This window comes from Paroedura picta, chromosome 3 (assembly GCF_049243985.1).
Source record: "Paroedura picta isolate Pp20150507F chromosome 3, Ppicta_v3.0, whole genome shotgun sequence".
In the NCBI taxonomy this organism is placed as follows: domain Eukaryota; kingdom Metazoa; phylum Chordata; class Lepidosauria; order Squamata; family Gekkonidae; genus Paroedura; species Paroedura picta.
In genome coordinates this window covers 173,592,561-173,617,240 of record NC_135371.1, presented here as the reverse complement: position 1 = coordinate 173,617,240, position 24,680 = coordinate 173,592,561, and the positions used below count along the sequence as shown (strand labels likewise).

General features: G+C 54.3%; 2 protein-coding genes across 3 annotated transcripts in view; one reads left to right on the top strand and one right to left on the bottom strand.

The window, feature by feature from the left end:
- Positions 1–4,251: 4,251 nt before the first annotated feature.
- Positions 4,252–23,400, bottom strand: TKTL1 (transketolase like 1). 2 transcript variants are annotated; one of them, XM_077329709.1, is made up of 14 exons: positions 23,219–23,400; positions 19,721–19,838; positions 19,468–19,581; positions 18,788–18,885; positions 18,465–18,656; positions 18,249–18,376; positions 16,520–16,713; positions 11,538–11,702; positions 11,286–11,442; positions 9,510–9,640; positions 8,888–8,971; positions 7,601–7,697; positions 7,396–7,515; positions 4,252–5,195 (listed from the first exon to the last, which is right to left on the bottom strand). In XM_077329709.1, exons 1-14 carry the CDS (start codon positions 23,326–23,328, stop codon positions 5,023–5,025), a joined length of 1,881 nt encoding a protein of 626 aa, XP_077185824.1. In that variant the 5' UTR covers positions 23,329–23,400; the 3' UTR covers positions 4,252–5,022. The 2 variants fall into 2 exon arrangements, with proteins under 2 accessions (XP_077185824.1, XP_077185825.1); XM_077329710.1 differs by lacking the exon at positions 23,219–23,400 and adding an exon at positions 22,888–23,131.
- The window catches only part of TEX28 (testis expressed 28), a 31,172-nt gene continuing 10,957 nt past the window's right edge, over positions 4,466–24,680 (top strand). The window contains exon 1 of the mRNA XM_077329711.1: positions 4,466–4,695. The gene's annotated coding sequence lies outside the window, so the exon portion shown is untranslated. The remainder of the gene's footprint in view (positions 4,696–24,680) is intronic.

Here is a 24,680-nt window from a genome sequence, read left to right as displayed (position 1 = left end):
AACTAGGAATGTTCCTAACTCTGCAAACCGAAGAGGACATTTTCATCAGTTCTTTTTAGGACAGGAGCCCAAAAGACACCCACAAAAAGAGGAAATATATTCTAAAAAGAGGACCCCTGATAACCCTACAGAGAGCTCACCTTCCAAAGCAGCTGTTTTCTCCACGGGGATGGATCTGTCGCCTGGAAAACATTTGTAAGAACGGGAAGCCCCCAGCCACTATCTGGAGGTTATAAATAAGAGGAAAACGAAATCAGCAGGCCAAAATGATAAGTTTCACATTCACTTTTGTTTGATGTATAAATCATACAATTTCTGATCAATCAGAATGGGCTCCTAGTTAAATTTTCCCCGTTTTCAAATACTTCTTCAATGATTGCCACTGCAGAGTCTGTAATCCATTTAACAGTTATATATCAATTAAGACGTATCTCTCGGGAAACGGGGAAAAATGTACCTAGGAGCCCGTTCTGATTGCCCAGAAATTATATGATTTATACACCAAACGAGTGGATGTGAGACTAATACTTTTGGCCTGCTGATTTCATTTTTCTCTTATTTATAACACTGGGAAATCAACAGTGTAGTTCCTTTTCACTATCTGGAGGTTGGCAACCCCCCTCTACAGTGCTTGCGCCAGTGTTAAAAAAAGGAAGGAAGCCATCATCGGATGTGGAAGCTCCTTGCCCTGTTTTGGCATGTGCAGCTACAAGCCGTGACACAGAGCGAATGTGCAGGTGTTTTGTGGCCCTCACTCCACTCACAAACCACGGTGCCACCGTAACTTCCTGTTTCAAAAAGACCTGCATCTGGGTGCTCATTCTCTCACAGGAAAACCAACGCTGCTTGAATAAGCCCACTTTCCTGGGGGCTAAATTAGCATGATTTCTTTTTAGTAAAATTGAATCAGATCTCGGAACCTCAGCAGGGCTGTCTCTGGCTAGAAAACTGCCGAGGATGCCCAGGGTTGCTGCGGAGAGGCAGCCAATGGCAAACCCACCTCTGCTTGTCTCTTGCCCAGATCTGGGTGGCCCATCAGGTCCCGGAAGTGACATAGGGTCACTAGTTGGAGAGAAGACCACCAAGGTATCCTCTGCAGAGGAAGGCAGGGACAAACTGCCTCTCCTCACTCGTCTTGGGAAATGTATTTTTTATTATATTTATATATTGTCCTTCCTTGTGGCTTGCTTTTAATCAGGTTTAAATTAAAAGCGGGATTCTCGGAAATGCTGATACTAGTGGCTTGCTTGTGGCTTGCTTTTAATTTAATCAGGTTTAAATTAAAAGCGGGATTATCGGAAATGCTGATACTAGAACTACTGCTACGTTCTGTGATTCTTAAGAACGTAAGATCACTCCTGATTCTTAAGAACGTAAGATCACCCCTGGTCCAGCATCTTGCCTCACCCAGTGGCCAGCCAACCAGTTCCTCTGGACAGCCAATGGGGCAGAGAGGTCAAGGTCTTCCCCTGGGATGAACATCAGCAAAGTCGTCCTGGATCAGAACAGTCCAGCATCCTATCCCACACAGTGCCCAGCCAGTTCCTCTGGAGGGCCAGCAACAGGCAGAGAGGCTGAGGCCTTCATGAGAATCTCAGAAGAGCCCTGCTGGGTCAGACCAGGGGTCCCTCTTATTCAGCATCCCATCTCACAGTGGTCAGCCTGTTCCTCAAGAAGGCCAACAGGTCACAGAGGCCTGATGTTATCTCCTGACACTAGTATCCATAGATATACTGCCTCTTTACATGGAAATTCATTATTGTGGCTCAAATAATTTGCCAAAACCTACTTCACCTCAGGTGATAAAAGCACATTGGTTAAACAGCAGTAGAAAAGCAAGCGTTGTGATCAATCAGTGACTCAGCAAGGTTCACGTCAAGCGAAGCTTGTCATCTTCACATCTTTGGGTTAGGAATCATAGAATCGTAGAGTTGGAAGGGACTTCCTGGGTCATCTACTCCAACCCCCTGCACCATGCAGGACACTCACAACCCTCTCGCTCATCCACTGTCACCTGCCACCCCCTTGAACCTTCACAGAATCAGCCTGTCTGTCAGATGGCTCTCCAGCCTCTGCTTAAAAATCTCCAAAGATGGAGAACCCACCACCTCCCGAGGAAGCCTGTTCCACTCCACTCAGAGTCCACTGACCGTCAGGAACTTCTTCCGGATGTTTAGATGGAATTTCTTTTGAATTCATTTCATCCTGTTGGTTCTGGTCCGTCCCTCCGGGGCAAGAGTGAACAACTCTGCTCCATCCTCAACAGGGCAGCCTTTTAAATACTTAAAGATGGTTATGAGATCCCCTCTCAGACGTGAGTTCTGTCACACCTGCCATATCCTTTTAAGGTTTCTTCACGGAACCCGACCCCAGAATTCTAGACCAGAGTTCAGTGTCTCCTGCTCCCTATTCCTGCCCTCCTGCCACTGTGGTTGACCCACTTCACAGCCCCGCTGAATCAGAGGTGAGGCCGTGCTTTTGTCAAGCAACAGGAAGTAAACTGTGTCGAAGACATGCCGTGAGATGCCAGATCTGCTTTCCAGGCACACTCTGGCATTCCAGCAACTCTATCAATCATCGGGGCTTTGATTCAACTTTTGCGTACTTAGCGCACGAGTCAACCTGTCGAGTTACGCAGGAAACATCAATCCTTAAACAAAAGAACTGAGCCACACGAGGTATTTCTCCAGCATCAGGTGCATTGCGTTGGCAGAAAAAGAGTTGGTTCTTAATATGCCACTTTTCTCTCCCCAGAGTCTCAAAGCGGCTTACAGTCGCCTCCCCTTTCCTCCCAACAGACACACTGTGAGGGAGGGGAGGCTGAGAGAGCCCTGATATTCCTGCTCGGTCAGAACAGCTTTATCAGTGCCTTGGGGAGCCCAAAGTCACCCAGCTGGCTGCATGTGGAGGAGCAGGGAATCGAACCCGGCATGCCAGATTAGAAGTCTGCACTCCTAACCACTACACCAAACTGGAGAAAATTGCTTGACTGCGTTTTCGGATCCCTGTCAGGGAACAGCAAAAACATGGCGGTTTAACGTATTTTTCTCGGCATGATCACAAGCTGATGTTATGTACTGCATGTGTATATACATAACCATAAGTAATATCAAGGGCAAATGGCCATTGGGATGCTATGCAATTAAGAGGCATGCATAGCATTGTAATAATCAAAGTCATGCGCCATCAAGTTCCAATTGACACATGGTGACCCCAAGGCATGATAACCTCTGGGCATGGGATTGGGGTCACTGAGAGGGCAGGTAGCTATGAATTTTCTGCATTCTACAGGGGGTCAGTCTAGATGACCCTGGAAGTCCCTTCCACCGCTTAAGATTCTATGATACTTAAGCTTTCAAGACAAGAGATGTTCAGCGGTGATTTGCCATTAACTGCTTCTGCATAGGAACCAGGGCTGGACCTATTTAACTTCTGAGGCAGCCTTTCTCAACTGTTTTACCATTGAGAAACCCTCGAAACATTTTTCAGGCTTTCAGAAACCAGAGATGTGGAGTGATTGCACGGAATATGCCTGGGAAGCAGAGCTGTGGACACACCCACCTGGGGCCCCTCCCCTTCCCATCTCCTCTAGGCCCATCATTGGCCATTTGGGGAGGGAGGGAGGGGCAGGTCGACATGACCATACATGGTCATCACCCAATAAATGCTTAACCGTTTTTAAAATATACAAAAATAAATAACTCCCACCCTTTCAGGCCCATCAAAAAACCCCAGGGTTTCATGAAACCCTGTCCTGAGGACAGGCTAGCCTGGGTTATTGCACTGAAAATCTGCCCCCAAAAGCTTCTGATCTGTAGTGCCCGTTTTTAAAAATGTTGCGACACCAGGGGCTGGTATGTAGCTGCCATTGCATGTCTGGCTCCGCCTCCTGGGGCAGCCATTTTATGTCAGACTTTCAGAAGTTCCCACTAGTAGGGGACCCCTGGGTTAAAGTCTTCAAGGAAGACCAACTGGGCAGTAAACTGCACAAAATTCAGTGCCATTTACTTTTGAGCAGACATGCACAGGATCTAACAAGTTTGCATTGTTTTCCGCTTAGTTGCAACCTGCTCCGCCCTTCCGCCCCCACGTTTCTTTCACATGCAGCAGGAAGAGACGCCCCCAAAGCATCTTACACCCTTTTCAAGGGAGAGGCACATGACTTGAGAGGCTCTCGGCCAGTTCAGGAGACCCCCTTGGTGGGCCGTGGTTTCCGTCCCGCTTCCTTAAGCAACCGAATCAGCCACAAAATCCAGTCCAGGTTTCTGGTTGGTTTTTAATCAAATTTGCTAGCTGAACACTGGCTGAGCAGCCATTCTAGAACAGTAAACAGGAGCAGCTCTGTTGGTCACAATTCAAGTCTGGTTAGGGGTAGTCAAACTGCGGCCCTCCAGATGTCCACGGACTACAATTCCCACAAGCATTCGCTGGCAGGGGCTCGTGGGAATTGTAGTCCGTGGGCATCTGGAGGGCCGCAGTTTGACTACCCCTGGGTTAGAACAACAGAATTAACATCACAACAAGCTTTCGAGAAGTTCAGGTGCGTATCTTTGGGCAGGAACTAATACTACGTCCTTCCGTCCCACTAGAAGACGGCTCAGGAAAACATGGCCCCCGCGGAGCTGGACTGAGAGACAGAGAGGAACAGCCGGTAGGGTAGGAGCTAGCCCAGTTAACGGGGGCCAGTGGATTCAGGTAAGACAAATCTCATTTGGTCCCACAGATCACTGGCTTTTTGACCGGGTGAAGCTACTCACATGTAATCGGGATTGGCTTAGTAAAGAGAAGGGAGAGGGTTTTAAACACCGAGATCTGAAAAAGCAGCACTCGAACACAGAACACGGTCACTAGCCCACGGATCAGCCCCTTCTAAGCAGCGCGTGTCAAACTGCGAAGGGAAGCGAAAGCAATTTGGGTCCGTGAACTTCGCGTGGTATGTTTACAGCGCCTTGCCTCTGCTCTTTAACGTGACCTTTTCCTTCCTGCCCCCCCCCCCCGCTGCTTCATGGCCAGGCGGAAGCATCAATTGGCAAAGGTGCTCTTCACGGCTGCCACGATCTTCTTGGCGCTGATCCCAAACATATCCAGCAGCTCGGCCGGCTTTCCGCTTCGAGGCACCCCCGAGACGGCCAGGCTCTGGACGAGGAGGCCGGGTTCTTCCGAGACAGCTGCCGCTACGGCTTCACCAATACCTCCTGGGGAGGGGGAGACAGAGAATGAGTTTTTGACAAGGACCCCAGTTCCAGAACTCACTTAATCTGCACGAGGTCACAGCAATTGATCATTACTGCCCTACAGCAGGGATAGTCAACCTGTGGTCCTCCAGATGTCCATGGACTACAATTCCCAGGAGCCCCTGCCAGCAAAGGCCCATGGCTCCCTACCCCTGCAAATGCTGGCAGGGGCTCATGGGAATTGTAGTCCATGGACATCTGGAGGAACACAGGTTGACTACCCCTGCCCTACAGCATTCTAGCAACTGCAGATTTTTTTGCAAACGCCCCACAAGTGCTCCAGGTGGCAGGGGATTGGGTCGAAAGGAAGGCCCCAGGCAGGGGAAGCACGTGAAAGGGTGTCTGTTTGGGGGGGGGGGGTGTTGCAACCTTGAAAAAATGCAGAATTTCCAGTCCAGATGGCTTGCTGATGCCCTTGGACTGGATTCTTTCCAGAAAGACTGCACCAAACTGGGGTTGAGAGAAAATTCATCCAAACACTAATTCAGGGATGGAATTCACTGCTCCAGTCAGTGATGGTGGCTACAAGCAAGAGGGGACTGGAGAAACATCTGGAGCAGAGATCCATCTGTGGCCATTCGCCACAAGGTAGAGATGGAATGCTCTGTCAGGGGCAGCAATGCTCTGTCTTCTTGGTGGTTAGGGGGGGACAACAGGGGGAGGGCTGCTGGCCTCGCTGGTAGACCTCCTGACGGCCCCTAGGTTTTGGTCATGGTGTGACAGAGTGTTGGGACTGGGCCTGATCCAACATGGTTTGACTTAAATAATTGTATCTGGAGCAGTGATGTTCTCTATCCCTTCCTTCCTTCCTTCCTTCCTTCCTTCCTTCCTTCCTTCCTTCCTTCCTTCCTTCCTTCCTTCCTTCCCTCCCTCCCTCCCTCCCTCCCTCCCTCCCTCCCTCCCTCCCTCCTTCCTTCCAACTCCACCTCCGATCTCCTTCCTTCCTTCCTTCCTCCCTCCCTCCCTCCCTCCCTCCCTCCCTCTCACTCCCAGATGCTGCCAGCTCATGGCGGTTTTCAATAAATATTTAAAAATTTAATGAAGTAACAAAACACACGCCAGTACAATTTAACAATGAAACAACAATAATAACCATTGGTGCATGGAGGTGAGGAGGCAAGAGTTCTGATCATGCTGGGGGGACCTCCTGATGGCCCCTGGGTTTTGGCCACTGTGTGATATTTATCTTTTAATTAATTTATTTATATTTAAATTTATTGCCCGCCTGGGACTCAAGGCGGGTTACAATATTAGGCTAGAACCCAGGCCCAGACCGCGTATGGCCTTAAAGGTCAAAAACAGAATCTTGAACTGGATCCGGGCAGCCACTGGCAACCAGTGCAGCTGCCTCAGCACAGGCTGGATGTGGGCCCTCCACGGTGTACCTGTGAGGACCCGGGCAGCTGCACTTTGCAGATCAAGCCCATAGGCTGGCCAGCGTAGAGCGAGTTACAGAAATCTATTCTGGACGTGACCATCGTGTGGATCACAGTGGCCAGGTGATCAGAAGACAGGAAGGGCGCTGGTTGCCGAGCCTGATGAAGGTGGGAAAACGCTTGGCTTGCTACTTTTTTGACCTGTGCCTCGAGCATCAACAAGGCATCCAAAGTCACCCCTAAATTCCTGGCCTGGGGCACGATCTTCAGTTGCATCCCGGCCAAGGAGGGTAAACGCACTTCCTCTTCTGCCCCCCCTTCAACCCAGCCAAAGGACATCTGTCTTGGAGGGATTGGACCGGCCAGATCATTGGCTTGATCCAACAGGGCTTATCATAGAATCACAGAATCATAGAGTTGGAAGGGGCCATACAGGCCATCTAGTCCAACCCCCTGCTCAACGCAGGATCAGCCCAGAGCATCCTAAAGCATCCAAGAAAAGTGTGTATCCCACCTTTGCTTGAAGACTGCCAGTGAGGGGGAGCTCACCACCTCCTTAGGTAGCCTATTCCACTGCTGAACTACTCTGACCGTGAAAATTTTTTTCCTGATATCTAGCCTATATCGCTTCTCTTCTGTTCTTATGAAAGGAGCTGGGTGGGAGGGGCTGCATAGCAAATAAATAGATATAATGCATTCCCCCCTCCCCCGGCCTGCTGCAGCGTGGCGCCCACCTCCACGTGGACACAGTGATGCCTGAAGCAGCTGCACGCTCAGCCACTCACCCTCTCTGTAGTGGTCCTCGACGGTGATGATGCGGCCCCCCGTGGCTCGGGCATTGGAGATGATGGTCTGGGCATCCAAGGGCTTGATGGTAAAGGGGTCGATGACCCGGATGTGGGTGCCTGGAAGAAAGCAAAAGCCTCAGGAGTTTATCACGGGGCGGCAGTCCCACACGCTGCCCCGCCTTCCTTCCAAGACGTCCACTACCTTGTTTGGCCAGCTCGTCGGCAGCAGCCAGGGCTTCGTGGAGGGTGACGCCCGCCCCGATCACTGTCACCTTGTCACTGTCGCTCTTGCGCACAACCTAGAGAGACACGGGAGAAGTCACAAACAAATGTTTGTTAACAGAGTTCAAAAATATAGGACAGTTAACTACCCACAATTCGGGAAACCCTTCCAGGCCCATCGAGAAACCCCAGGGTTTTGCGGAACCCTGCTTGAGAAGAAGAAGAAGAAGAGTTGGTTCTTATATGCCGCTTTTCCCTACCCGAAGGAGGCTCAAAGCAGCTTACAGTCGCCTTCCCTTTCCTCTCCCCACAACAGACACCCTGTGAGGTGGGTGAGGCTGCAAGAGCCCTGCCCGGTCAGAACAGTTTTATCAGTGCTGTGACTAGCGCAAGGTCACCCAGCTGGCTGCATGTGGAGGAGTGCAGAATCGAACCTGGCATGCCAGATTAGAAGTCCGCACTCCTAACCACCACACCAAACTGGCTCTCAAAAGCCTCATCTAGGCAGAAGAGTCTGCAATCCGCCAGCACAGCGGAAAACTGGAGGCAGCCAACCCTAACCTTACTCGGAAGGCTCCTGCAGCTGCGCACCGCCCACGGCCTACCCCCAGCAGCTTCGTGTTTAGCGCAGCCAAATCAGCTTAGATCTCTGCCAGGTGGCAGCAGACAAGGATCTGTGAACTGTAACACAAACACGCTCTTCCTACACACACCACACACCCCTTTTTTGTTTTTGGCCAGGCCAGCCTGGACATCCAGGCTCTAGAGAACAGCTCTGACATAAATTACAATCCTGGCTCTCGAAGGGAAGACCACTCCTGCCCGGCCTTTGAAGGCCTCAGGAGGCCCTGAGCGGCCTGCTGCTTGGCAAGACCCGCTCCACCAGTCCCAATTTGCCCATGTGAAGCCTCTGATTCCCTCGGAAACATTGCAATGGAGCAGGGGTAGTCAAACTGCTGCTCTCCAGATGTCCATGGACTACTATTCCCATGAGCCCCTGCCAGCATTTGCTGGCAGGGGCTCGTGGGAATTGTAATCCATGGACATCTGGAGGGCCGCAGTTTGACTACCCCTGCAATGGAGCAATACCTCCCTTCCAACTAGCATCTGTCAGGGCCAGCCTCGGCCACCTCCCTACTCCAAATCCTCCACATCTGGCTACAGGACGCCCAACACTCCAAGGGCAGAGAATGCCAAAGCGTGCATCCCTGAATTCCCAGTGCCCAGCTCACCTACACCAAAGCTGAGCATTCGCCCCTTTTCTTACCTTGGCCTGTCCGATGGCAAACTTTTCTTCCTGGGAGTAGATGACCGGAGTCTCCGGGCGGCTGGTTCGGATGAAGCATATCCCCTAAGGAGCGAAGGAGACATTTCAGAGACGCCAGAGCCCTTGGGAGAGATCTCCAAGGAACGTGCATTCTGGGTCACCAAAGGCACACTAGGAGATGCCAGGGATTGAACCGGGGACATTCTGTGTACCAAGTAGATGTTCTGCCACTGAGCCACAGCCCCACTGCTAAGGATCTCACACAAAAGCAAGAAGCTGCCTTGCACTGAATCAGACCCTTGGTCTGTCAAGATGAGTATTTTCTGAAGCTGGCAGTTCTCCAAGGTCTTTCCCATCCCCTCCTGCCTGGTCCTTTTGAACCTGGGACCTTCTGCCTTCTAAGCAGAGGCTCTGCCACTGAGCCAGAGTCTCAGGCCAAGGTCTTTCCCACCCCCTCCTGCCTGGTCCTTTTAACTGGAGATGCCGGGGATTGAACCTGGGACCTTTTGCCTTCCAAGCGGAGGCTCTGCCCCTGAGCCAGGGTCTCAGACCAAGGTCTTTCCCATCCCCTCCTGCCTGGTCCTTCTAACTGGGGATGCCGGGGATTGAACCTGCGACATACTTTGGTGTTTGCAGCCAGAGAGACCGCGTGTTCAGTGGAGACGGCATCGCTTGGGTAGAACACGGTGCAGCCTGGGACCGTCCTGAACATGGCTAGGTCTTCCAAGGCCATCTGAGAGGGACCATCCTCGCCTGGTGAAAAAGATCAGCAAGAAAGAAGAAACCGCATCACGCATCTTGGCCGTGCCAGGGAGGGACGGCGGCATCCAAGATGTCTGGCGTGCAGTCGAGAAAACCAAAACGAACGCATAACCACAGCTCCCCAAACGACGGAGGCCACGTCGACTGGGAAAACCCGGCACTGATTTCATCTCAGAGGCCGAACGAAGGCATCAGCAAACCCAAGCTGGCAGTTAACGTGACGGGACACCACCCAGAGTTAGGAAGCAGTTGTTCAACCTGGTAGTTTAGAAACATCAACAAGGAGAGGCGGGCCATCTCCTTCTCACAACGTCTCTCGCGGATGCAGGCGCGTGCTGAGGGGGCGGCAGGTATTAGTAACAGGACGGCAGTTCAGTACATCCGGCAGGGCAGGAGTCAGCCATACGGAGAGGGGAGCACACGGCACAAACGCCCAAACACATGGGGGGGGGGGCGGGGAGAACCACTCGTATCACCTTAGAATGTTACCCATATTACCCTTGAACAGCTTAGTCATCTCTGGTGGAGATCGGACTAGGAAAGAGATTGGCCAGCAATTAGGGCAGTCGAGATGACGCACAGTCCTGGAGCAACAGCTCCGTGCCTGTTATACAACCCAAACCCTCCGGCTTGGATGAGGTTAGCAAATTGGCATCCTTTGGCAGGAGGCTGATCCTGGCGGGGCAAGGAGTGGCTGATCTCCTGTTACCCAAGCACAGAAAACCTTGGTTCAGCCACAATTTAGGCCTTTCAGGTCCCCTTTGCTACTAGGAAAAAGAAAGAGGAGGGAAGGTTTAAATGAAAAGTAAGTTACTCGGGAATATAGATTCTGGAACCAATGGGAGAACATCAGAAGAGCCCTGCTGGGACAGACTGTGGTCCATCTAGTCCAGCGTGCTCTCTCAAACAGTGGCCAAACAGATCCTCTGGAGGGCCCACAACAGGGCTGGAGAGCCAGTTTGGCTGCCACTGGCATCAAAGCTGAGGTCTTCTCCTGATAAGAAGGGTCCTAATGGGTCCATCCAGTCCTCAGAAGCGTCCTAATGGGCCCATCCAGTCCAGCACCCCATCTTCTCACCCAGTGGCCAACCAGTTCTTCTGGTGCTGGGTCAGACCAGGGAAGGTCCATCTAGCCAAGCATCCTGTCTCACACAGTGGCCAACCAGATCCCCTGGAGGGTTAACAACACAACATGGACGCCAAGGCCTTCCTAAGAACCACAGAAGAGCCCTGAGGGGTCAGACCAGTCCACTGTCTTGTCTCACCCAGTGGCCAACCAGTTTTTCTGCATTCCAGAGGAACTGTTTGGCCACTGGGTCCAACAAGATGCCGCAGAACTAAATAGGACAGACGTCAAGATCTCCTGGCATTGGGATTGAGAGGGGGATATGCTCTGAACGCGGAGATTCCCTTTGGCCATCCCCCACGAACCTGCCTGATGCCCTTTTAAAGCTACCTGTGCCTACGTCCTCACTACATTCTCTGGCAGGGAATTCCATTTGTCTTTGCCAATGAACTCAAGACCAGCCGCGTCGGATCCAGGGTGGCCTCTGCAGGTCAGATACCGCAGGGAGGCCCACCGACCCCTCGGGTCCCCCTTAAACGCCTGATCTTCCCGCAGACGAGATCGACATACCAATAGAGCAGCCGCTGTGTGAGCCGCAGAGATTGATGTTGGCCTGTGAGATGGCCCCCATGCGGATGTGGTCGAAGGCCCGGGTGAAGAAGGCGGCAAAGGTGCTGGCAAATGCCACCGTGCGGTCCCTGCTGGCACAGCCCAGCGCCACGCTGACCTGCGGCAGAAGACCCAGGAGGTGAGGCGGTTACCGCCACGTGGCTATATCCCCGGAGAAATGCTCGCCTCCGTTTTTCACAACCCGAGACTCACCATGTTCTGCTCGGCAATGAAGCACTCGATGTAGCGCTCGGGGTGGGCCTGCTTGAAGAGCTCCGCAAAGGTGGAATTCTTGGTGTCGCCGTCCAAGGCCACCACGCGATCGTTGGCTTTCCCCAGCTTGGCCAGGGCCAACCCGTAAGCCTTGCGGGTGGCCACCTGGGGGGACAGGAAAGCTTGGTCATGCAGTCCGGTGGAGAGGACCTGGAGCTTGCTAACCAGAGGAGGAGAAGACACCAGCAGCCAAGTGGTGAAGATTGGAATCATAGAATCATAGTTGGAAGGGACCTCCTGCACTATGTAGGACACTCACAACCCTCTCGCTCAGCCACTGTCACCTGCCACCCCCATGAGCCTTCACAGAATCAGCAACCCAGCCTCTGTTTAGAAATCTCCAAAGATGGAGAACCCACCACCTCCCAAGGAAGCCTGTTCCACTGAGAAACCGCTCTAACTGTCAGGAACTTCTTCCGGATGTTTACGCGGAATTTCTTTTGAATTAATTTCATCCCACTGGTTCTGGTCCAATGGGATGAAAGAGAGAACAACTCTGCTCCATCCTATATATGTCAGCCTTTTAAATACTTTGGGGAGTACTCTGTATTTCAGCTCTTCCTAGAAGCTGAAATGACTTCACTGAGGCCAAGGCACATCCCAAGAAGCCTGGAGTCACCGGGAAAGGAGGTAGAGCTCAGGAAAGGTGCAGGAGCTGGGAAGACATGGATGGACTTAATCCAGGAAGCCACAGTGCTCAGTTCGAGCCGTCAACTAGGCTGTTAGCAAGAGGATGAGCTCCAGAAAAGAGAAAACAAAAAAACCCAACTTGAAAAACGGGTGAGAACCGAAGAGGTAGAGGGACATGAAAGTATAAAGATATATATTAAATGTATTAACAGAGCTGATGGTAATTATTATTTAAACATCATAAAAAGGGACACATTTCCCTATAGGTCACACAGTAAAATATGTACACCGTAAGTACAAAAAACCTGGACCCAATACATTTCGATCTACACGTTCTTCATCAGAGGTCAATGTAATCACGGTTACAAAGACAATCTAGGAATAAAAATTCTTCTACTTCAACCTTCACGTTTCCTGGGTCTTCAATTGGTTATCTTGGGTTGTTTAGCGCCAGGGCCATTCCTCAACAGACCTCCGTCTTTAATCTCTCCTGACGGGAATAGATCGAACCGTCTCTCTCGGCGTGTGCAAGACCAAAAACTAGACCTCTTGTAGGTCAAAACGTGATAGGTCCACGTTTTTCGTACTTACGATAGATATGTTTTACTGCTAAATGTGCCTGAGCTGTAAGGAAACGAAACCTTGGACTCACCTGAAGGTTTCTTCTCTCCAGTGGGGCCAAGTCTAGAGTGGTTGGGTGACCGGAACCCGACCTTCCAGTTCTTCTCAAGCCCTGCTGCATTCTCTTATAATGTCAGGCTGTTCTTTGTTTGTTCATTTGTTCATTTATTTAATGTGTGCGTGTGAGAATGCACACTCTATCCCTTGGGCGGGATGTGGATGACTTCGCCCCACTGGAGAGAAGAAACCTTCAGGCGAGTCCAATGTTTCCTTCTCCTACAGTGGGGCCGAAGTCATCCAGAGTGGTTAACGGTATCCAAGCTGTGCCAGAGGTGGGAGACTACATGCCGCATTCACTCTAGATTTATTTGTTGCAGCCAAAGTCGGCATCCAGAGAGACCAACTGGTCTCTGTAGTAGTGTCTTACAAAGGTGGATAAAAAGGCCATGTGGCCATAAGGCAGATCTCTACCACCAGCGCACTGATGGAGAAGCCCGTGGATGATGCTACGGTCCAAGTGGAGTGCGCCGTGATCTTCCTTGGAGCAATTTTGCCCTGGACTTCATAGGCCTTGATAATGCACTGTTTGAGTGCAGGGGTAGTCAAACTGCGGCCCTCCAGATGTCCATGGACTACAATTCCCAGGAGCCCCCTGCCAGCGAACGCTGGCAGGGGGCTCCTGGGAATTGTAGTCCATGGACATCTGGAGGGCCACAGTTTGACTACCCCTGGCATAGGTAATGGTGGCTGAAGAGACTTTCCAATCACTGCTTGTCCTGCCATGGCAGATGAACAATGCGTCCGAGCCTGCCGTTCTGCATAAGCAGATGTGCAGGGTCCGTCGCACATTCAGTGTATACTGGTCCCTCTCCTCTTGTGTCTGCGGTTTGGGGTAAAAAGCAGGGAGGGCCACTGGCGCTTCGCAGTGAAAGCATGAAGAGGGCTTTGGAATTAAGCTAGGATCCGTCCACAATCTGACTGCATCCTTCCTGAAGGAGCAGAGTTTTTTCCTGGATAAGGCAGCTATTTCGGAGATCTGCCTGGCCAAGGTGGTGGCTGCCTTCCACGACACGTACTTGAGTTTGGACTGCTGGATGGGTTCAAGGAAGGCTTGGTTGAGGTGCAAAGAACTATAGGTGACTGCCACGCTGGGAATCTCTGCTGGATCGGTGGATCCGGCTACTTGATCCCTTTGAGAAACACCTGACGTATGCTTTCGTCATCAGGGAGTTGGAACAGTCAATGCCCAAGATGGCATTCAGCTCTGCCCCTTGTCTTCTTAGGGTGTTAGCCCCCAGGCGATGCTGCCTCCCGTCCTACAGGAAGTCTACGATGTCCTTGTAGGACAGGGGAGTTGTTATCAGGCCTTGGTTGGAGGCCCATGTCAGGAAAGTACGCCAAGTATGGTTGTACAAGCGTCTAGTGGATGGGCTCCTTGCTTGCAATATGGTGTCCATTATCTCAGTGGTGTTTGGGGATCGCATGGGCGGCGCCATTTTGGAAGCCCAGGAGCTCCCTGGGCACGGTGACTGTTGCCATGTATGGGGGACTTGCTCCCAGAGCTCCAGGATGCCCCTGTCACCCTCAAGAGTCTGGAGATCCAGGGAGCCAGTCCACGACTGCAGCTCCAGCACATATAGCTCACCTGCAGGGCAGCATGCGTTCTGGAGCTCCGGAGCGCTTATACCCGCAGCTGGAGTCTTGCTTCTGCTTCGTTGTAGGCATCAGGTCTGATTTGTAGGAGCCAGGGCCTTTTGGTACAGCTCGACCTTTCTCCTTCACGAGGGCCCTTTTGTCCTGTGCTCCAGCCTTCCATCCTGCCAGGGGTGGGGAATCCGCTGCCGCCAGCCATGCCACAATGCAGGTCCACTGGAGGCGTGGAGGCCCAGAGCTCTGGGCCGTTCCTCAGGGTCTTGGGCAGCCGCCTCTGACCCTTCCCGCTGTTTTTCTCCTGCAGCTTGGTCGGTCCTGGCTCCAGCTGCCTGCGGGTAAGTGGGAGCCCTGGAGAATAATCTCCAGCAGTTTTCTCAGAATTGCAGTTGGGAGGAAGTTGCTTGTAGCAGAAAAATATCCTCTTTTTGCAGCTGTTTTATTTTGTAGAATCCAATGGATTCAATTGATCAGGAGCAGAGCTCGGGATCTCCTACCTAGGCAGTAGGGCAATCTAACATTGGAAGGTCAGGTTCTGGTCACCAGCAAAGTGGCTGCAAGAAATTTTCATTATAATTGCCCCACCTAGGCAAGCAGAGGCTTGACCCAACCACTCTGGATGACTCCGGCCCCACCGTAGGAGAAAGAAGAGTCCCCTTTTTATACTATTTAAAATACCATCAGCTCTGTTCAATAAATTCTTATATATATATATTGATACCTCTATTTTATACTTTTGTCTCTCTCAACTCCTTTGGTTCTCACCTGTTGGCAAAAGGCCTGGGAGGTTATGCATCTAACAGGATCACAAGAGACCAGAAGCACACAGGATGCATGCAATTGAATGGAACGTCCCTGTCCGATCATTTTTTTAAAATGTTTCATCCTTTCTTTAAAAAACATACCAAGAGAATAAAAGAACAGGAAGGAAATAACAACTTGAAACTCAGCTAAGTCATTAAAATGGGCTTTGATACTAGTCTGAAAATAAATCTACAAGCAATCGCCATCTATATGCCACCCGTTCCAATCTGCCATGTGCTTGAAGGGCCTCAATCCACTGATGTACAAGAGGAATTTACAAGCCTCCCCTACCCCCTCCAAATAATCTGACTGGTAGACATTTCACCAAGACGTTTTTTTTTTTAATTATTCTCATATGTTCTCATTCTTGCGGTGGGAAGGCTGGCTGAACCAGTCCTAGCTAAAACACCCGAGTTTTGGGGAGAACTAAGAAGAGGGGCCGGAGAGAAGAAAACTCCGTCAAAAAGGTTAATCTCTCGATTCCTGGAAACCGACCATACAGTTTACAGGTCTTGCACTTCTCCCCTGCTTTGGGAATTGTTTGCTGCATTTGCACCCTCTGGATTGCACACTCCTCTTTGCGCGGACTTGGAAGTTGGCTTTGTCATCGAACAAAGTCAGGGATTTAAAATAAGCTAAGCTCAGGGCATCAAAGCCAAAGGGCAAATTAGGAACTGCAAGGAGAAAGACAGGGAGAAAAAGGAAATATAGAATCCCAAAACTGATGGAAGACCGACACATCTTTAATAGCCTTCTTGCAGCTAGAGGAAGAACTGGAAAGTAAGAGACTGCAATATTCAGTTAAAAGGAGAGCAAGATGAACGCTTGCTTCTCCCAGATCTTAGTCGAATACTCTGGTATCACTATGCCACGCAGGTCCCCCTTCACCATCTCCTGGATCCCTTTCAGATTCTCCACGGCCTCTCCTTTATTTCTCAGCTCTCCCCTTGCGGCTTCTCTGTATTTACTCCATCGGTAGCCAGCTTTTCTCCCCAGTGGGGACCCAAGCCACCTGACACCCTTATTTTACACTCACAACACCCCTGCAAGGTAGGGTTGGCAAAATCGACTGTGACTGGCCTGGAGCTACCCAAGCAAGCTCTGATAGGGGAAGTGGGGAATCCAGCCTGGCCCCTCCCAGATTCCCTGTCCTCCAGTTCAGGTTTCTCCAGTGTGAGTCGGAACCAAGGACCATGGAGGCCAAGGTGACGCAGTACCTTTTCCCCTATTTTGTAGGTGGGCGGAGAAGGCATCTTGATATTCGCAATGCTGATCTTCGGGACGTCCTCCGCTGGGGGCTGGATTGAGAGGACTTTATTGGTCTGGATCTGGCTCTTGATTGCGTTGACCACGGAGTCCTCTTTGTCCTTGGGCATAGGCTTGCCGTGCCAGTTCTCCTGGTCCTCCACACCTGCGGGCAGAGGACAGCCGGTTCTAGCCACTGGTGGTGGAAAAGAATACCTAGTTCCGGCCAACTCATTGGGGCAGGGATGGCCAGAGTGCGGCTTTCCAGAGGTAGATGGACTACAACTCCCAAGAGCCCCTGCCAGCATGCTCATGGGAATTGTAGTCCATGGACATCCGGAACGCCACAGTCTGGTCCAGGGGTAGTCAAACTGCAGCCCTCCTGATGTCCATGGACGACAATTCCCATGAGCCCCTGCAAGCAGGGGCTCATGGGTTTTGGCGTCCATGGACATCGGGAGGGCCACAGTTTGACTACCCCTGTCTGGTCCCTCTGCAACAGGAAGAAAACAGCAAGAGGCAAACAAAGGTGGCTAGCTGGACTCCCATCCAGGGCCGGCGCTGCTCAACTTCTGAGATCTGACAAGATCAGCCTAGCCTGGTCAAGGCAGGAGATCCACAGAGGTGGTCTACCGTAACCTGCCATTAATCACCCTCGACTTCTGTGGTGGTCTTCCAGCCAAGTACTAACATGTCCTAGGCAGGGCCTGCAAAACAGAGCTCTTCCATCGGGGCTATGGTTAAGGCCGGAGTAGCGAGGAAGACAGGCTGACCATCACCCCGGTTGGCCAGCAGTTAAGCCTTGAGTTCTTGGCCCCTCTTTCCATCCCTCCAGAGGAAGAGGTTCGGTGGGGGGTGAGGGAGTTTTAGACCTATCTCTGCCGTGTTGTTCAGTTTTATTGTCCGTTTTAATGAGGTTTTACTGGGGGACGGGGGGTTATCGGACTTTCGTAACCCACCACAATCCGGTCTCAGGAGTAGTGGGGAATCAATTCAATAAATAAATAAATGATGAGGTTTTAGCAGCTGAGATCTCACAAGATAGAGCTAGCCAGGGCCATCCAGGTCAGGGCAAGAGACAAACAGAGGTGAGTAGCTATGGCCTGCCTCTGCACAGCTACCCTGCACTTCCTAGGTGGTCTCCCATCTAAAGAAGCCCTCCTGGCCTCAACCAGGGCCAGAGCCTTCCCTGTCCGGCCCCCACCTGGTGGAACGAGCACCCGGAGGAGATCAGGGCCCTGTCCGAACTCCCAGAATTCCACAAGGCCTGCAAAAGGGAGCTCTTCCACTAGGCATTCCACCTGGGCCGTATTGGAGAATGGTATAAAAATCTTTAAAAAATAAATTGGGTTGATGTCGACTGGAATCAGTAACATCTGTAGGGCCCTCCCCTCCCTCCCAGAGATCCACCCATGCATTCTGCTCTGGACCTGTTTTACCGTTACCTCTGTTATAGTTTAACGTTAATGATATTGTGAAAAGCTGAATTCCATGTACTATTTTCTGCATTTCTATGTAAACCGCCCTGAGCCTCAGGGGACGGCAGTATATAAATGCAACCAATCAATCAGGGTTTAAGTAATGAGATCTAAGAAGTAATGAGATCTGACATGATCAGGCTATTTACGTCTGGGCAGAGACCCAGGGGTGTTCTCCCGTCGCCTGCCTCTGCACAGCCACCCTGACTGCCTGGTGGTTCACCTGCGATCCCGCGGCCCTTGAAAGTCTTGGCCACGATGGCCGACGGCTTCCCCTTGGTCTGGCTCGCCTGCCACAGGGCCTGGCACAGCTCCTCCACGTCGTGGCCATCGACGACGTAGGTGTTCCACCTAGCGGGACAGGAGAGGAGGTCATGCAAGCCGAGCGGCCCCCACACCCGTTGCGGCAGAGAGGGCAAATCCAGCCGGCCACGCTCACCCAAAGGCCTCGCAGCGCTTGCGGTAGGTGTCGGTGTCGTGGCGGAGAGGGGCCGCCTCGCTTTGTCCCAGCCGGTTGACGTCGAAGATGGCCACCAGGTTGTCCAAGTGGTAGTGAGATCCGAAGGCCAGGGCTTCCCACACGGAGCCTTCGGAAGACTCCCCGTCGCCCATGAGGCAGTAGATGCGGTAGCTGGGGGGGGGGGGGAGAACGAGATCAGGGGGCTCCCCCGCAGCCTGATATTCACCTCCCCCATCCCCAATGGCCTCGCCCAAGACGCAGCCCCAGGTCTCCCCATGCAGACCTTTCTGCGGTGGCCTCACCTGGCCTTGTCAAAGTATTTGCCCACATAGGCCATGCCACACGCGGCTCCCAGGCCCTGGCCGAGCGACCCGGTGGCCACATCCACAAAAGGCAGCCTCTGCGAAGGCAACAGAAGAAGCTCGTGAACACGCAAAGCTGCCTTACATTGAATCAACCCTGGGCCTGGCCAAGTTCTTTCCCACCCCTCCTGCCTGATCCTTTCCACTGGAGATGCCGGGGATTGAACCTGGGACCTTCTGCCTGCCAAGCAGAGGCTCTGCCCCTGAGTCAGGGTCTCAGGTCAAGGTCCTTCCCAACCCTCCCTGCCTGGTACTTCAAATTGGAGATGCCGGGGATTGAACCTGGGACCTTCCACATGCTAAGGAGAGGCTCTGAGCCAGGGCCTCAGGGACACATGCGCACTGAGGAGCTGCATTTCAATTCATAGCTTTGGCCCAATGCACATACAGTGCTGTTTCCAGCTTAGACAATTAACTTTCTCAACGAAGCTGGTGATATGCATGTGCAATGAACACAGGCCGGGGACTTCCTAGAGCAAGGTCCGTTTCTCCGATGGCATTCGTATATCGGCCAGCCCACCCAGAAGAGAAAGTAGGCTGCCCATCCTGTCCCCCCACTGCCTGAGCTTCCAGGTTCCCACGGGAGCCCAGCCCGCAATGCCCGCCCGGAAGGGACTCACGGGGGTCGGGTGGCCCTCCAGATCGCAGTCTATCTTCCGCAGCTTCAGCAGATCCGCCTCTTTGATGTAGCCCGCCTCGGCCCAAGCCGCATAGAGCACGGGGGCGGCGTGGCCCTGCCCGAGGGGAAGCAAAGGCGGCGTTACCAACACACAAGAGATCCAGTTTGCGGGCCGGCCGCTCTGGACCGTGGCCCCAGGCCCTCAGCTGCACATCGGAGCAAGCACGGAAGCCCCTGTGGGGCCCAGGCCTCACCTTGGACAGCACAAAGCGGTCGTTGCTGGCGTGGGCTGGCTCGGAAGGCTTGTAGCGCATGGTGTGAAAGAACAGGACGGACACGATCTCTGCGGCGCTGCAGCATGACGTCGGGTGGCTGGGGGGGGGGGGGGGCAAAGGCAGCGTCAGTGAGCACGGCATGCAGGCCGGGAGGGAGCCTCCCTGGGTAGCACCAAGGGGTGTCAACCTCCAGACGGGGCCTGGAGAGTTCCCGGAATCGGAAGTTATCGCCAGATGACAGAGATCAGTTCCCCTGGAAGAAATGGCAGCTTTGAACATGCATGAAGCTGCCTATGGCCGAATCAGGCCCTGGGTCCCTCGGGCTCAGTACTGACTACTCAGATGGGGAGCCAGCCTCCAGGGTCAGAGAATCATAGAGTTGGAAGGGGCCATACAGGCTATCTAGTCCCACCCCCTGCTCAACGCAGGATCAGCCTCAAGCATCCTTTTGACTGGAGATGTTGGCCCCAGAACATGGCATGCTGTGGCTGAGCCATGGCCTTCCCCGTGTGTTCTCCAGGAGCTCTGTGGGCTGCCACCCTGCTGGGGTCCCTCCCCAGGATCCACCCCCATGAGCAGGGATTTCCCAATCTGGAATTGGCCTCGACTGAGCACCCCCACCCCAAGGGAACTCTGGCTTTGGGGGAAGCCCCCAGCTTTACTCTCGGCTAGCAAACCGCTGGAGATTTCAGGGTGGAAGAGGGGGCCGATCAGTGGGATACAATGCCCCAGAGTCCCCCCTCCCAAGCAGCCCTTTCCTCCATGCAGATCTCTGCAGTCTGGAGAGGAGCTGGAATTCCAGGGGATCCCCAGGCCCCACCTGGAGGCTGGCATCCCTGATCCTCAGTGGGGTCCAAGGCCACAGAGTCCCCCCTCCCAAGCAGCCCTTTTCTCCAGGGGAACTGAGCTCTGCAGTCTGGAGAGGAGCTGGAATTCCAGGGGATCCTCAGGCCCCACCTGGAGGCTGGCATCCCTGACCCTCAGTGGGGTCCAAGGCCACAGAGTCCCCCCTCCCAAGCAGCCCTTTTCTCCAGGGGAACTGAGCTCTGCAGTCTGGAGAGGAGCTGGAATTCCAGGGGATCCCCAGGCCCCACCTGGAGGCTGGCATCCCTGATCCTCAGTGGGGTCCAAGGCCACAGAGTCCCCCCTCCCAAGCAGCCCTTTTCTCCAGGGGAACTGAGCTCTGCAGTCTGGAGAGGAGCTGGAATTCCAGGGGATCCCCAGGCCCCACCTGGAGGCTGGCATCCCTGATCCTCAGTGGGGTCCAAGGCCACAGAGTCCCCCCTCCCAAGCAGCCCTTTTCTCCAGGGGAACTGAGCTCTGCAGTCTGGAGAGGAGCTGGAATTCCAGGGGATCCTCAGGCCCCACCTGGAGGCTGGCATCCCTGATCCTCAGTGGGGTCCAAGGCCACAGAGTCCCCCCTCCCAAGCAGCCCTTTTCTCCAGGGGAACTGAGCTCTGCAGTCTGGAGAGGAGCTGGAATTCCAGGGGATCCTCAGGCCCCACCTGGAGGCTGGCATCCCTGATCCTCAGTGGGGTCCAAGGCCACAGAGTCCCCCCTCCCAAGCAGCCCTTTTCTCCAGGGGAACTGAGCTCTGCAGTCTGGAGAGGAGCTGTCATTCCAGGGGATCCCCAGGCCCCACCTGGAGGCTGGCATCCCTGACCCTCAGTGGGGTCCAAGGCCACAGAGTCCCCCCTCCCAAGCAGCCCTTTTCTCCAGGGGAACTGATCTCTGCAGTCTGGAGAGGAGCTGGAATTCCAGGGGATCCCCAAGCCCCACCTGGAGGCTGGCATCCCTGACCCTCAGTGGGGTCCAAGGCCACAGAGTCCCCCTCCCAAGCAGCCCTTTTCTCCAGGGGAACTGAGCTCTGCAGTCTGGAGAGGAGCTGGAATTCCGGGGGATCCCCAGGCCCCACCTGGAGGCTGGCATCCCTGACCCTCAGTGGCGTCCAAGGCCACAGAGTCCCCCCTCCCAAGCAGCCCTTTTCTCCAGGGGAACTGAGCTCTGCAGTCTGGAGAGGAGCTGGAATTCCAGGGGATCCCCAGGCCCCACCTGGAGGCTGGCATCCCTGATCCTCAGTGGGGTCCAAGGCCACAGAGTCCCCCCTCCCAAGCAGCCCTTTTCTCCAGGGGAACTGAGCTCTGCAGTCTGGAGAGGAGCTGGAATTCCAGGGGATCCTCAGGCCCCACCTGGAGGCTGGCATCCCTGATCCTCAGTGGGGTCCAAGGCCACAGAGTCCCCCCTCCCAAGCAGCCCTTTTCTCCAGGGGAACTGAGCTCTGCAGTCTGGAGAGGAGCTGGAATTCCAGGGGATCCTCAGGCCCCACCTGGAGGCTGGCATCCCTGATCCTCAGTGGGGTCCAAGGCCACAGAGTCCCCCCTCCCAAGCAGCCCTTTTCTCCAGGGGAACTGAGCTCTGCAGTCTGGAGAGGAGCTGTCATTCCAGGGGATCCCCAGGCCCCACCTGGAGGCTGGCATCCCTGACCCTCAGTGGGGTCCAAGGCCACAGAGTCCCCCCTCCCAAGCAGCCCTTTTCTCCAGGGGAACTGATCTCTGCAGTCTGGAGAGGAGCTGGAATTCCAGGGGATCCCCAAGCCCCACCTGGAGGCTGGCATCCCTGACCCTCAGTGGGGTCCAAGGCCACAGAGTCCCCCTCCCAAGCAGCCCTTTTCTCCAGGGGAACTGATCTCTGCAGTCTGGAGAGGAGCTGGAATTCCGGGGGATCCCCAGGCCCCACCTGGAGGCTGGCATCCCTGACCCTCAGTGGCGTCCAAGGCCACAGAGTCCCCCCTCCCAAGCAGCCCTTTTCTCCAGGGGAACTGATCTCTGCAGTCTGGAGAGGAGCTGGAATTCCAGGGGGTCCCCAGGCCCCACCTGGAGGCTGGCATCCCTGACCCTCAGTGGAGTCCAAGGCCACAGAGTCCCCCTCCCAAGCAGCCCTTTCCTCCAGGGGAACTGATCTCTGCAGTCTGGAGAGGAGCTGGAATCCCAGGGGATCCCCAGGCCCCACCTGGAGGCTGGCATCCCTGACCCTCAGTGGGGTCCAAGGCCACAGAGTCCCCCCTCCCAAGCAGCCCTTTCCTCCAGGGGAACTGATCTCTGCAGTCTGGAAAGGAGCTGGAATTCCAGGGGATCCCCAGGCCTCACCTGGAGGCTGGCATCCCTGACCCTCAGTGGGGTCTAAGGCCCCGATTCCCGTCGCCCGTACATCTGCAGTTTCGCAATGGTTTGCAATCCGGGTGGCTCTGCCGCCTCCACCTGGAGGCAGGCCATCGCGGGCCTCGGGTCCGGGGCAGCTCGCGTCGGGGGCGCAGGGAGGACCAGAAGAGGGGGCTCAGGCCCCGATTCCGCGCATCTTCCCTTCCCCGCCTGGCCAGCCCAAAGGCGCCAGCCTTGCAGCCCGGGATCGGTGGCGGGGGGGGGGGGGTGGCTGCCCGGGCCGCAGCCCCATCTCCCCCCGCCGTCCGACTGCGCTCACCCCGAGTTGGAGGCGCCGGTGGCGCGGATGGAGTGGATGCGCAGGCGGTTGGCGGCGTCGCGCAGGGCCTGCAGGCTCTTGTCGTCCGGTTTGGGGTAGGCGCCGGCCATGGTTGCAAAGGCGCCGGGCGACGTGCAGCAATGCGCTGCCCTCCCACCCTCTGCCCTCTTTTATGCGGCCGCCGGGAGCCCCGCCCGCCGGAGGAAGTGAGCTCACAGGCGGGAGGAGTTGGCAAGGGGGCGGGGAGGCGGCGGCCGCGCACGTGGGGAGGCGCCGTCGGGCCATGGCGAGGCCTCCGCGTCCGCTAAGCTTTGCCCCGGAGTGCGGGCGGAAAAGTTGCAAGCTTGTGCCAATTGCAGGGGGGAAAAATTGCAAGCTTTGCCCGCGCTGGGCAGTGGCCGCTCGCCCCTTGCCCTTTGCCCGGCCGCCGGACGGAGCGACTTGCGAAAGCCGGCCCGGGGGAGCTGAAACCGGTTTCCAACCAGGCGCGGGCGGCGGCGACTGCTGGCGAGAGGCGGGTTGCCAATCTCCAGGCGGCCTTGGCCGCCCTTACCCGCTTTTTAGGATTGCTCTCCCGCCAAGAGAGAGATCTGAACCCCCGAGAGACTGGGCCAATTCGGAGGGCGGTGAACTCTGTGTAGCGTTGCCAGTTTCCAGGAGTGGCCTGGAGATTTCTCCCGGAATTGCTCTCCAGCCAATTGAGATCAGTCCTCCTGGAGAAAAGGATTGCTCTGGATGCAGTTCCCAAAATTTACCTCCCAAATCTCGAGGAATGTCCCTACCCCAGAGTTGGCAAAGTGTTTTCCTCAGCTGGAGGGGAAGTTTGGCGGAATCTCCCAATTCCCCCATTTTGGAAAGTTCCACATTCCCGGGCCCAGTAATAAAAGCCCCCTCCCCGAAACACACCACTCCCCTGAAGTCCCTCCCCAAATCCTATGTTCCTCCGACCTCCCCCAAAACCTCCAGGTATCCCCCAACCCAGAGCTGGCATCCTTAGAGGCTTGGAGAGGGGACCCTGGCCTAAGGTCACTCAGAGAGCTTCCTTGCCTGGAAGGGAGCGCGATTCGAATCTAGGTTTGCTGGATGCTAGTCCCATGCCCTGCACCACAGTGTCAAGTGTGAACCAGACCATCTACTGGCTAGGGTTGCCAATTCTGAGTCTGGAGATTCCTGGAGATTTGAGGTTTGGGTCTTGGAAGGGGAGGCACTTCAATGGGGCAGAATGCCTTCCAAAGCAGCCCTTGGCTCCAGACGACTGATCTTTGGAGCTTGGGGAGCAATTACAATTCTGGGGGACGTCCGTGCCTGTTTCTCCCTTTCGACGGCAAGAACCCGCAGTGGAGAAAAAGCTGCACAGTGGAAATCCTTGGAAGGTGGAAATCCTTGGAAGCTGGACCGAGAAACATCTGGCCGTCTGGAATGTGGCAAATTCCCCTTCTCGGGACAGCTGACCAGCCTGGCT